At 39.6% G+C, this 14,074-nt stretch overlaps 1 protein-coding gene across 9 annotated transcripts in view; it reads right to left on the reverse strand.

Moving 5' to 3' along the window:
* PRR14L (proline rich 14 like) overlaps positions 1-14,074 on the reverse strand; it is a 63,054-nt gene that overhangs the window by 31,381 nt on the left and 17,599 nt on the right. For 6 of the 9 annotated variants that reach the window (XM_014834256.3, XM_044775534.2, XM_044775537.2 and 3 more), the window contains one exon: positions 11,333-11,405. The exons of the other annotated variants lie outside the window; for them this stretch is intronic. In XM_014834256.3, the coding sequence (XP_014689742.3) occupies positions 11,333-11,405 (73 nt within the window). The remainder of the gene's footprint in view (positions 1-11,332; positions 11,406-14,074) is intronic. 9 annotated transcript variants of the gene reach the window in all.

Genomic DNA, 14,074 nt, shown 5'->3' on the forward strand with positions numbered 1-14,074 from the left:
TCAGGAAAAATTCTAAAACTCTTCATCCCTCCTCAAACTATTTACTGTGCAAAGCACTGAAGGCAGGACTTTCTTCAGAGCCTCTACTTGCTGAAAAAATGCTTGTTCTCCACTTAGTCAACATTCTTAGGGAAGAGACAAGGGAGCAACCATTTCCCAGGCAGTGTAGCAGAAGGTTTGGTGGGGAAGAGGAGCTGTGTACAGCTTGAAAGCAAAATGATACTCTGTCCACTCTTTTGACTTGTTTTTAACCATATTTATTTTGAAATAAACAGAACCTTAAAGAGTTTGAGGCAATTTCATGTTTACAAGAAAGTTTTCACAAGGCTGTGGAACACTGGCCTGGTCTTCATCTATAATATGGTAAGAAAGATGGTACCTACCTACTTGTAAAGATTAGATAAGTTAATATAGGTAAAGCTGTTAGAAATGCCAGAGTCCATGCTTGGTTAGTGCTAGCCACTCCTTTGAGCCCCCACTACCTTGTACAGTATCTCTATCAAAACCTCTGTAACACTATTTCTCAATTATTTGTTTAATATATCACCTCCATGAGACTGGAGCTATTTGAGGGCAGAAAGTGGATCTTAATGATTGTTGTAGACCCAGTACCTGACAGTGACCTTGGCACACTGCAGGTACATAACAGGTTGGCTGAATGAAGAATTAGAAGATTAGGGAAGTTGTTAAAAGTATGAGGTATACTTGATCCAGCAATTCCACTTCTGGGTATATACGCGAAGGAAACAAAATCACTATCCTGAGAAGATATCTGCACCTCATGATCACTGCAGCATTATTTATGGTGGGCAAGACACAGAAACAACCTAAGTATCCATTGATGGAGGAGTGGATAAAGAAAACGTGGTATATTAAAATAAAGTATTAGGTATATTGGGGGGTGAAAAATGTATTCTGTGAGGTATGGGACCATTTTAGAAGTACAAGAATTTCACAACCTCAGCTGAAGATCCTGGATTTGTAGTCTTGTTAAAAACCATTTGGGGGCTGGCCCCATGGCCAAGTGGTTAAGTTTGTGTACTCTGCTTTGGCAGCCTGGGGTTTGCTGGTTCAGATCCTGGGCGCAGACCTACATACCGTCCATCATGCCATGCTGTGGTGGCATCCCGCATAGAAGAACTAGAATGACCTACAACTAGGATATACAACTATGTACTGGGGCTTTGGGGAGGAGGAAAAAAAAAAAAGGAGGAAGATTGGCAACAGACGTTAGCTCAGGGCCAATCTTCCTCACTTAAAAAACCCCAAATATTTAAAAGGTGCTTATGTTTGCAGAAATTGAAAAACTAATCCTAAAACTCAAATGAAAATGCAAGGGACAGGGGCCGGCCCAGTGGTGCAGTGGTTAAGTTTGCATGTTCCACTTTGGTGGCCTGCGGTTTGCTGGTTCGGACCCCGAGTGCGGACATGGCACTGCTTGGCATGCCATGCTGTGGTAGGCGTCCCATATATAAAGTAGAGGAAGATGGGCATGGATGTTAGCTCAGGGCCAGTCTTCCTCAGTAAAGAGAGGAGGATTGGCAGCAGTTAGCTGAGGGCTAATCTTCCTCAAAAAAAAAAAAAAAGAAAGAAAGAAAATGCAAGGGACACATAACGATCTTGAAAAAGAAGAAAGAAGGTGGTAGATTCACATTTCCTGATTTCAAAAATAAAGCTCCAATAATCAAGACAGTGTGGCCCTGGCATAGGATAGACATACAGATCAATGGAACAGAACCGAGAGTCCAGATAAACTCTAACGTTTACAGTCAGTCAACTGATGTTTGACAAGTGAGACCAAGAAGAAAAGTTTTTCAACAAATAGTGATGAGACAATGGGATATCCACATGCAAAAGAATAAATCTGGACCCTAGCTCACATCACACAAAAGAATTAATTTGGAGTGGATCATAGACGAAAAGACAAGAGTAAATCTTCATGATCTTGGGTTTGGTAATGATTTCTCAGCTAAGATACCAAAAAGCACAAGGGATAAAAAAAGGAGACTGATAAGTTGGGCTCCATTAAAACTAAAAACTTTTGTGCTTCAAAGGACACCAAGAAGTGAAAAGACAACCCACTGGCCAGGAGTAAATATCTGCAAATCATCTATCTGACAAGGGATTTGTATTTAGAATATAAAAAGAATTCTCACAACTCAACAATAAAAAGACAAAAAAACTTATTTAAAAATAGGCAGTGGGATGGGGCTGGCCCAGTGGTGTAGTGGTTAAGTTCAAGCGCTCTGCTTCACTGGCCTGGGATTCACAGGTGTGGATCCTGGGCACAGACCTAGCACCTCATCAAGCCATGCTGTGGTAGCATCCCACAGAAAACAGAGGAAGATTGGCACAGATGTTAGCTCAACAACAATCTTACTCACAGAAAAAAAGGCAGAGCGAGCATAACTACCCATTCCTTAAGTTAGGCTGTGCAAGGTGTCTTCCTTCCAAAGAGTACGGTATGGAAAGGAGGTGAGGGGAGTAACTGCACAGTGGAGAAACCTGACAAACACTACTTCATGTTTAGAGTATGTGCCTGTGAAATGCTGTGATGAAAATGGCACTTTACCTGTGTGACTTTTCTCCCCCAAACCCATAACCCCAGTCTTATGAGAAAAATATTAAACAAACCCCAATGGAGAGGGATTCTACAATATACCTGACCAGTACTCCTCAAAATCTCTCAAGATGACCAAAAACAAGAAAAGTGTGAGAAACTGTCACAGCCAAGAGGAGCCTCAGGCGATATGAGGACTAAATGCAATGTGGTATCCTGATAGCATTCTAGAACAGGAAAAGGCTATTACACAAAAATTTTAAAAATCTGAATAAACTATGGACTTTAGTTAATAATAATGTATCAATAGTGGTTCATTAATTGTAATAAATGTACCACACTAATATGTTAATGGAGGAAACTGTGTGCACGGAGTGGGGAAAGATGTGGAAAGTCTCTGTACTATGTGCTCAATTTCTCTGTAAATCTTAAAGTGTTCTAAAGTTATTAATTTTTTAAAAAGTAAAAAAAAAGGACAAAGGATTGGAATAGACATTTTCCCAAGATATACAAATGGTCAATAAGCACATAAAAAGACACTCAACATCATTAGTCATTAGAGAAATGACAATCAAAACCACAATATCACTTTATACCCATTAAAATGGCTATAATTCAAAACAAAACAGAAAATAACAAGTGTTGGACAGAAGATGGAGAAACTGGAAGCTTCATACATTGTTGGTGGGATTGTGAAATGGTGTAGCTACTTTGGAAAAGTCTGGTAACTCCCTGAAATGCTAAACATAGAGTTATCATATAACCCAGCAATTCCACCCTTATGTAACTACTCCAGGAAATTAAAACCTATGTCCACACAAAACCTGTATACAAATGCTGACAACAGCATTATTCATAATGGCCAAAAAGTGGAAACAACTCAAATGTCCATCAACCAGTAAATGGATAAAACAGAATAGTATTCAGCCATGAAAAGGAATGAAGTACTTATACACGCTACACCATGGATGAACCTTAAAATCTTTATGCCAAGTGAAAGAAGTCAGTCACAAAACACTACATATTGTAAGGTCTAACTTACATAAAATGTCCACAACAGGCAAACCTATAGAGACAAAAGTAGACAAGTGGTTGGAAGAGGCTGGAGGTAACAGGAATGGGAAATAGGGAATGACTGCTAATGGGTACAAGGTTTCTTTCAGGAGTGATAAAAACTAAATCATGGTGACAGCTGCACAACTCTGTAAGTATACAAAAAAACCCACTGAATTGTATAATTTAAATAGGTGAACTTTTATGGTGTGTAAATTATATTTCAATAAAATTGTTTTTTAAAAAGTGCTTACACTCCAATTATAATATAAGCAACATCAGAAAAATTAGACTGTTTTTGGTATTATCTCCATATAATCATAATTTGGGATAGACATGCAGGAGGTTGACAAGAAGTCAAAAACATTTCGATCAAAACCTTTTCCTGGATCAAAAAACTAAACGTCTAGACTGTGGAAACTAACTATGACATCAGTTTTGGTTCCGCCTGTATCTCATCCTCAGAAAGATGTGTCACAGGTTAGCAATATTGTAAGGTCTTACAAAAGGAAGCTTTCCTGCAGAGGCTCACAAGGCTGCCTAGAGGTAGGAAGACAGCTGCAGATACCCCTACAAGCTTTCGGCACCTCTAAGCTTCCCACCAACCACTTGAATACCTGGCTCTCCAAACTACAAATGAATGAACAAATAATGAAAAAGGCTTCAACTCCTCAATTGGAACCCTTATATACTACTGGTAGAAATACAAAATGGTACAACGACTCTGGAATACAGCTTGGTAATTTCTTATAAAATTAAACATATACTTCCCAAATGACCCAGAAGTATTTGCCCAGGTGAAATGACAACTCACGTTCACACAAAAACTCACAGACAAGTTTTTATAGCAGCTTTATTCATAATTGTTCAAACTGGAAACAACTCAAATTTCCCTCAAATGGGAAATAAACAAATTGTGATACAATTAGACAAGAGGATACACTTCAGCAATAAGAAGCAACAAACTTCTGATAATTCACAGCAACGTGAATGAATCTTAAATGTACTATGCTAAAAGAAAGAAGTCAGACTCACAGGCTTCTCCTGTTTGACTACATTTTATATGACATTTTGGAAAAGGCAAAACTATAGGGACAGAAAATGAGTGGTTGCTAAGGGCAAAGAAGGACTGATTATAAAAGGAATCTTCAAGAAATTGCTGGGGTGATGGAATTGCTCTCTATCTAGAATGTGGTGGTAGTTACACAACTGTTACGTGTTTGTCAAAATTCACAGAACTGTACACACACAACAAAAGGGTACCTTTTATTGTATGTAAAGTATATACAGAAAAGAAAAGAAAAAATTCAGTTCCCCCAATATCTAGACTTCTTCTATGTTGCCTATTAAACAGGTATGGTACTGGTTGATTTTTTAACCTTTCACCCCCAAAAATGTAAATTATAGGAGGATAATAACATAAATAGGGACTAGAAAACAGGAAATAGTCATTCCAAATTATAAAAACAAATCAATAAGCTCCAAGAATCTAGATGTATATACGGCATAAGGGCTTTATTGATAAATAAATTTACTTTTTTTTTTGAGGAAGACTGACCCTGAGCTAACATCCATGCCCATCTTCCTCTACTTTATATGTGGGACGCCTACCACAGCATGGCTTGCCAAGCAGTGCCATGTCTGCACTCGGGATCCGAACCCCGGGTCGCCAAAGCGGAACGTGCGAACTTAACCGCTGCACCACCGGGCCGGCCCATTCCATTTACTTTTAATGCTTAATTTATTCACATAACAGAAAGAGGCTTTTAAAGATTGTTTCAACTTTAATTATTCTAAATAAACTCTCTGGTTCCAAAAATTATATAAGGTAGCTTTTCCCTCCTTGACTGCTTTCACTTTTGCATAAAACTGTATTTCCTCAATGTTTTTCCAATTTCTGGTGATCCTCCTATTTTAGAGAATTCCCAAATAAGCCCTAATAGCGATTGTTGCCGTGGGAATGAAGTCCCACAGTAATTCGTGGGAATTAATATCGGTATTTTTTCTGGTGCCCACTCCATCTTTCTTACACAGAACCTTCCCAAACAAGCCCAGTTATGTAGAATTCTCTGGGAAAAAACCCAACACAAAACCAAAAACTTGATAATATCAGTTTTATAAAATATTAAACAGAAAATTATGGCGAAATAGCCAAATTAAAACTCAGAAGAGGGGCTGGCCCCGTGGCCGAGTGGTTAAGTTCACGTGCTCCGCTGCAGGTGGCCCAGTGTTTTCTTGGTTCGAATCCTGGGCACGGACATGGCACTGCTCATCAAACCACGCTGAGGCAGCATCCCACATGCCACAACTAGAAGGACCCACATGAAGAATATACAACTTTGGGAAGAAAAAGGAAAAAAATAAAATCTTTAAAACGAAAACAAAAACAAAAAAAACCCAAAACTCAGAAGAGCAGAGGAGAGACGTCATCATCATGGTGGCATGAAATGATCCCTGTCTCTCCCTTTCAGTCTACAGGGAGTAAAACACCCATAACTCATTAAAGGCTACATTGCCCACCAGGATGCTGGAGAGATCTGCACAGTGGTACCTACAAAGGTGGGTGGATTCGAGTACATAGAGGAGACAAATCAGGAAAACAGTGGAGGCAGTGCCCAGGACCCTGGCCCCGCCAGCTGCAGCTGCTGAGCCAGATGCCCTCAGCCCCACAGAACCTGGTAGGCAGGAGTGGAGGCACATACGCAGCTCCAGCCTCATGGTTGCTGTGGTGCCTGTGGCCACAGGCAACAGAACAGCAGTGGATGCGCAGCCCTGCAACCCTGGGCCACCCACCATGGCTGAGAGCTGGTAGCAGAAGTAAAGGTGCACCCACAACTTGGGTCTTCCAACTGCAGCAGTGCCTGTGACCACAAGGAAACAGGCAATAGAAGAGGCGGTGCCCTGAGAACCTAGCTCCCTCCCTACTCTCCCCCTCCCCCTGCCATAGTGGCAGTGCTTCCAATCCAGGTAATCTCAGATGTGGTGGAGGCGTCAGCCTCTCAGATGTGGTGGAGGCGTCAGCCATCCCTGTATCCCTGGTAGCAAAATCAGCAACCACAGCGACACCAGCAACAGCCAGGTACTGTGACCCCAGAGGTGCAGGTGGTGATGACACGAGTACCAGCAACACCCTTAATAGAGGTGGTAGAGGGTGAAACATATAGATCCTCAAATATAACCAGAGACAGCTCAGGTAAGAAAAACCAAAAACTGGTGCTATAGCACAACCTACTGAAACACAAAAGAAAGGCCTCTAATCTTCAACTCATTGAATAGTTAGAATCAAAACAAAGCTATACTTAAAAAAGAAAAGTGTGCTATGACAAACACATTGGCAAAGAAATAACTCATCGAGCTTCACAAAAAGCCACAGTAACATGGCATCACAAAACCAAAATAACAATTCTCCAGAAACCAAACATAAAGTCATGGAAGACTGTCATCTAACTGATAAAGAATTCAAAATAGCTGTCATAAAGAAACATAATGAACTACAAGAAAACTCAGAGAAGCAGTTCAATGAGCTCCAGAACAAAATTAATGAACAGAGGGAATACTTTACCAAAGAGACTGAAATTCTAAAAAAACCGAAAAACCCAAAACCAAACTAATTCTAGAGCTGAAGAACTCAATAAATGAGATGAAGAATCCATTAGAAAGCACTGGAAATAGAGCAGATCATATGGAAGAGAGAATTAGTGAGCTTGAAGATAGAAATCTAGACATGATGCAGGTAGAAGAGGAGAACTAAGATTTTTTAAAAATGTAGAAATTCTACGAGAATTATTACTCCATTAGAAAAGGCAACATAAGGATAATGGGTATCTCAGAAGGAGAAGAGAGCAGTTTTTTAAAGAAATAATAGCTGAGGACTTCCCTATTCAGCTATAGGGGAAGGAAGTAGATATACAAATCTATTATAAAGGCCATATATGATATAATATAGGCCATATAATAATAAACCTCAACATAATAAAGGCCATATATGACAGTATCTTTCTGAAAATGTCTCCTCAGGCAAGGGAAACAGAAGCAAAAATAAACAAACGGGACTACATCAAACTAAAAAGCTTCAGCACAGCAAAAGAAACCATCAACAAAATGAAAAAACCTACTAATGGGGAGAAGATATTTGCAAATCATACATGGAATAAGGAGTTAATTTCCAAAGTATATAAAGAACTCATACAACTCAACAACAAAAAAACAAACCTGTTCAAAAAATGGGCAGAGGATATGAACAGACATTTTTCTAAAGAAGATATACACATAGCCAATAGACACATGAAAAGATGTTCAACATCACTAGTCATCAGGGAAACGAAAATCAAAACTATAATGAGATATCACCTGTTGGAATGGCTATAATTATGAAGATGAAAAACAACAAATGTTGGAGAGGATGCGGAAAAAATGGAACCCTCATACACTGCTGGTGGGAATGCAAACTGGTGTAGCTAATGGAAAACAGTATGGAGATTTCTCAAAAAGTTAAAAATAGAAATATGACCCAGCTATCCCACTACTGGGTATTTATCCAAATAACTTGAAACCAACAATTCAAAGACACTTAAGCACCCCTATGTTCATTGCAGCAGTATTCACAATAGCCAAGGCATGGATGCAATCCAAGTGCCCATCAACTGATGAATGGATAAAGAAGATGTGGTATATATATACAATGGAATACTACTCAGCCATAAAAAGGACAAAATTGTCCCACTTGCAACAATATGATGGACCTTGAGGGTATTATGTTAAGTGAAGTAAGCCAGACAAAGACAAACACCATACGATTTCACTCATATGTGGAAGGTAAACAAACACACGGACAAAAAGAACAGATTAGTGATTACCAGTGGAGAAGGGGGTTGGGGGGGTGAACATAAGGAGTAAAGGGGCACATATATATGGTGACTGACAAATAATAATATGCAACTGAAATTTCACAATGTTATAAACTATTATGACCTCAATAAAACTTAAAAACCAAAGGGCAGAGGATCCTAAGACACATGTTTTCAAAGAAGATATGCAGATGGCCAAGAAGCACATGAAAAGATGTTCAACATCACTAATTATTAAGGAAAATGCAAATTAAAACCACAATGAGCTATCACTTCACACCTGCCAGAATGGCTATTATTAAAAAGACAAGAAATAAGAAGTGTTAGAGAGGATATGGAGAAAAGGGAACCCTCATATATTGCTGGTGAGAATGTAAATTGGTGCAGCCACTATGGAAAACAGTATGGCGATTTCTCAAAAAACTAAGAATAGAACTACCATAAGATCCAGCTATTCCACTTGTGAGTATGTAACCAAGGAATACAAAAACATTAATTTGAAAGGATATATGCACCCCTATGTTCATTACAGCATTATTTACAATAGCTAAGACATGGAAACAACCTAAGTGTCCATCAGCAGATGAATGGATAAAGATGTAGTGTGCACACACACACCCCCACAGGAATACTACTCAGCCATAAAAAGATGAAACCTTGCTATTTGCCACAACATGGACAGACCTAGATGGTATTACGCTAAGTGAAATAAGCCAGACAGAGAAACATAAATACCATATGATTTCACTCATATACGGAAAATTAAAAAAAAAACACAACCAAAATAACAAATAAATACATAGATACAGAGAAGTGAGTGGTGGTTACCAAGGGGAAGGGAAAAAGAGGTAAGGACATTTGTACGGTGATGAATGGAAACTAGATTTTTGGTGATGAACACAACGTTGTGTATACAGAAGTCAAATTATAATGATGTATACCCCAAACCTCTGAAAATTTATAAATCATTACAGAACACTGACCTTCGAGGTGCCCCCATTCAGAATAATAATAACAATAAGCTTTGATTAAAGCTTAACATAAATAAAACTATGTAAAGCAATTTGCACAGTGCTCAATGGTGCAGACACTTAAACGTAGCAACGATATATTAGATTTTCATCAGGAAAGGCTAAATCTAACACGCTCAGGACTAAGAGCTATGATCTGGACACAGCGAAAATTTTGGCAGCTGGGGCCCCTAGAGAGAGCATAACCAGATTTCCAAGAAACATCATTTAATTCTCAATTCTGTAGTAAATGATAAGTTAGTAGATGTTTGACCTTGACCTTGGCAAAACAGGCTGAAATGCTGGCCACACTACAGTAAAGCATGTGCATCTGTTTAACTCACATCTGTGGCGGCAGCACGTCCTGCTTATACTCCCAGGGCTCAATTCCTACAGAGACTTGCCTTCACAGAACCTTCCTTCCTGCCTTGCTGTGCTCGGATGGGACTCTGGATAGCTGAGCTTGTTTCCTCACATTTAACAGAGGGATACCTCGGAAGGTTCCTGGGGGACTGAATGGAAGAACGTATCACAGTCAGGCACTACAAGGTCACTACTGCTAAAAACTCTGGAAGAGCTGCCGTTTTCAAGCTCCCTCATCAAACTGAGACCACTGAACATGGCTTTGGGGAGGGAAATAAAATAATTAATTTTACTAATTTAAGTGGAGAGTAACTAGGTAAACCTGAGAAGACTTCCTTGTAGAAAATAACTCTGATTTTCCTGTTTAAAGGGCCAGTTCAGCGATTAAATCAAAGTGTAGTTCACACACAGACAGTAAATTTTGTTGCAAGATGTGGGTGAAAATACACGAAAGACTCCATACATCAATACTGGAGCCCCACTAAAAGGATCTTGTGCGGAGCACTAGTGGAGCTAAACTGCATCCTGAGTAAGGCCCTAAGGGCCGGGTGAGACTTATGTACAAAGAGACATTTCTTGTCTTCAGAGCTTTAATCTACACTGGACAGCCAAGCCTTTGAGCCACAGAGAAAATCTCTAGCAGCAGAAAGCAGGGCGATAAACTGGGACAAGTGTCCTTTCTCATAAGGACGATGTGTGCTTCCTTTCCTCCCCAGGCTGCCAAGAAGCAGAGTCAAATCTGACATTATATCACGGTAACAAAATGTTCACATAATTAAATGTATTTGCTGTATATTCTTTTTTTTTTTGAGGTTCTGATTACTCTATATTATTTACTTTAATTGTATAACATATTCACACAGTCCTCTCTAAAGTTATCTTACATTATTTTTAACCTGGGGCAAGGGGAGAAGAATCTTGGCTCAGCCACTCTTTTTCTTTTGGTCCTCAGCTTCCTCCGCGATCAATCAATCACACTAAAGGTAATATCTCAGATGCCTACATTCAACCATTGTTCTGAGGAGCAAAATGAGGTAACAGACATGAAACTGCTTTGAAAACGCTCAAGGTGACCTGGAGTGAATGCTTTCTTCCAACCCTGCCCAGGAGAACAAGAACAGAATAACTTGCCACAGTGCTGAACTATACTGAGTGGATTCCTTCCCTGTCCACGTTAACGTTTTTAAACAGGTAGTTTAGTTTCATAAGATCAAATAAAAGATTTCACATCAGCAAAAATGGTTCAACACACTGTCGACAGGGACTCATTCTGGAAAAAGTAAGTGGGAAGCAGATTATTTTCAAAAATAACACACTGCTTGATAATATCAGGGGTCTTCAAGTCCATCCATGGGCAATATCAAGAATTTCTACAGTTACGTCCACCTGGCAAGGCAGGGACCCATAACCTTTATATTCCCAAAGCAAAATGTGAACTGTGAACTAGAACAGTGTGTGTAATAAGTGGAAAAAGGCAAAGATTTGAGCAAAACAAATACCTTTGCTCCTCAGACATTCTTCAGGGACGTCTGTGCATAAAAGTTCTCTGCTTGACTGCATTTGGAGGTCCTCCTGCAGTAAGAAAATCCAGCGGTCAAGGAGGATTCAGAGATACCCGACCTCACAAATGCAAATTCTTCTTTGAAAGACTTCTTTATGACTCTGGAAAATTTGCTAGCAGTCACAAAGATTGGGAACTGAAGGAAACCTCAAAATGAAGTAAATATAATCAATAAAAACTTCCACTTCTCTGGAATTTGAGCTTGAAAAGCCAAGTTTCCACGGTCTGGACAATAATAGAGGTTTAAAATGTTGAACTGCAATCCAAACAAAACCCTAGAAATACCTTCTTAATGAAGAAACAAACTGCTGCAATGTAATCTTAACTTCATCTGAAAGGAAAATATCGGGAAATAGATGCATCTCAGTCCCAAACCATATCACACACTCATTTTCTGCTCAAACTTGTCAGAAGGGCTATTTTTTCTTTTCATACTCCTTCATCAGAGCTAGAGATAAGGGAGAACACCATCAATGACAACCAGTTTCCTTCTACAGCAAGAATTCAGAAAAATGGGAAGGGACAGTGGCAGAAGGTGCACATTGTGGCAGCACCTGAAGTAAGGGGGAGATGAGCCCCAGGAGGTAAGGGTTCAGCTGGGAAACACTAAGCAACCAAAACGGTTGCTTAACTGAATTTTCCTTCTGGGTCACCTCTTCACTCTGCCTGAAGGCTTAACAATCTTTTTTCACATTTATTTAACTGATAACTACAAGAAGATTCTGATATCACATTCACCTAAAGCTACAGATAGTGAAACCATTGTTACAGCTTTTGATATTTTTCTCTTAATTTTTATAGCACTTAAAAAAAAAAAAGCAAAGGCATGTGGGCTCTAAGCAAAGATCTGTGGTGGAAACAGAATCCAGGAGGGTGCAGGAGATAAAAACGGCAAATACAGGTGAACACGGGGAAATAAAACATCATTGGAACTGCGAGATGAAACATCATTGGAACTGCGAGATGAGGACTAGAATGGACTGTCATATATGAAGCAAGCCTATCTTTCATTTTCTATTGAAACTTTAATATGCAATATTTTTGTAGAGCATGAACTTAAAAACAAATATCTCCCAGATAACTTACGTGTAACACTGCTGTGTTTGGCAAAAAAGCATGATGCCAGAGCAAACTTACTCGTAAATGAGGAGAAGAGAAAGCTCTTACTTACCACAGAAGGAATGAAGGAGTTAGAAAATCACCATTTGGCAACCATCACATTTATAGTTATCTCAAGCAAGAATCATCAATAGATGTTAAAACTAATGGCTAAAAGTTTGAATGAGAAACAAGTATTTACATAGTCCCAAAATATCTCCCCACAAGATACTTAGTAATTATACAGGAGAAAATAGTAACTTCACAGTGGAAAAACCTGGCAGACCCTACCTGAACCAAGCGGTGGAAATTCACTTCCCCAGGAACGAGGCACCCCAACACCAGGTGCCTCCTGAGAGGATGCACCGAGAAGAATCAGCATCACTTCTGTGGGATTCCTGACCCCAAAATGCAAAACCAGAATCTAGTCATAAGGAAACACCAGACAAACCCAAAATCAGGGAAATTATAAAAACACATGGTCTGAACTCTTCAAAAGTGTCAAGGTCATGGGCTGAGGAACCATTACACATTAAAGGAGACTAAAGAGAAACGACAACTGAATGCCACAAGTCGTCCTGGATTTTTCCTAGACCAAAAAACCATTTCCTTTTGCTACGAAAGATATTGACAGGACAATTGGCCAAAATTGAATATGGTCTGTAGATTAGATAAATAAATGTACTTGGATCAGTGTTAATTTCTTGATTTTGGTTAATGTATTGTGGTCACGTAACAGAATGTCCTTGTGTGCTAGGAAATACACAGTGAAGTATTTAGGCACCGGTCTGCGACTATACTCTCAAATTATTCAGAAGGAAAAAAAGCAAATGTGGTAAAATGATAACACGTGAAGAATCTGCATGAAGGGTATACAGGAATTCTTTGTACTATTTTTGCAACTTTTCTGTAAGTCTCAAATTATTTCAAAATAAGAGTTTAAGAAAACATCTTTATTTGTAATTACATTTGATCCTTTCTCCAAAATGACAGCACTCCCCACTTTTCCAGTTCTTAGGCTGAATGTTTGAGGTATGAGATTAGATGCTATTTAGAACATCTTTTCACATTAATACTTTACGGAAAATGCAGTGTGCTGGAGTAAAAGATTATGGGATGAGGAATGAGAGCTCTGTTCCAACCTACTAGCTACACAGCACTGAGAGCAAGCTTACAGGTGGCTGTAAGAATAAATGGGACCACAGAAACACCTAGCAAGACGCCCTGTCAGGAGTGGGTGCTCTCAGAGCAGAAGCTCCTATCATTCATTAGACCTTAGACACCTGTTATCCCTTTCCATGAGAAAAGTCAACAGGACCATCACCAACAGATTCTGGTATGTCGTCTGGAGTGACTACCCTAAGTTTTTCCGGGTCTACGAGAGCCTCTGTAAAGTGAGAGCCTGAGCTCAGGTCCGGCAACCTACAGGTTCCTTCAGATTCCAAAGGCCTCTGACGAGCTTGTACAATTAACCCTACTGGCTCCAGCCCCTGGAGGGGCTGCTGGGATTTCAGTTCTACCCCACTTGCTGCTCTAAAGAGGTGTCCTTAGCTGGAGGCCCCAAAATACCCTGGTGGAGAGC

The sequence above is a fragment of the Equus asinus genome, chromosome 8 (genome assembly GCF_041296235.1).
Source record: "Equus asinus isolate D_3611 breed Donkey chromosome 8, EquAss-T2T_v2, whole genome shotgun sequence".
In the NCBI taxonomy this organism is placed as follows: Eukaryota; Metazoa; Chordata; class Mammalia; order Perissodactyla; family Equidae; genus Equus; species Equus asinus.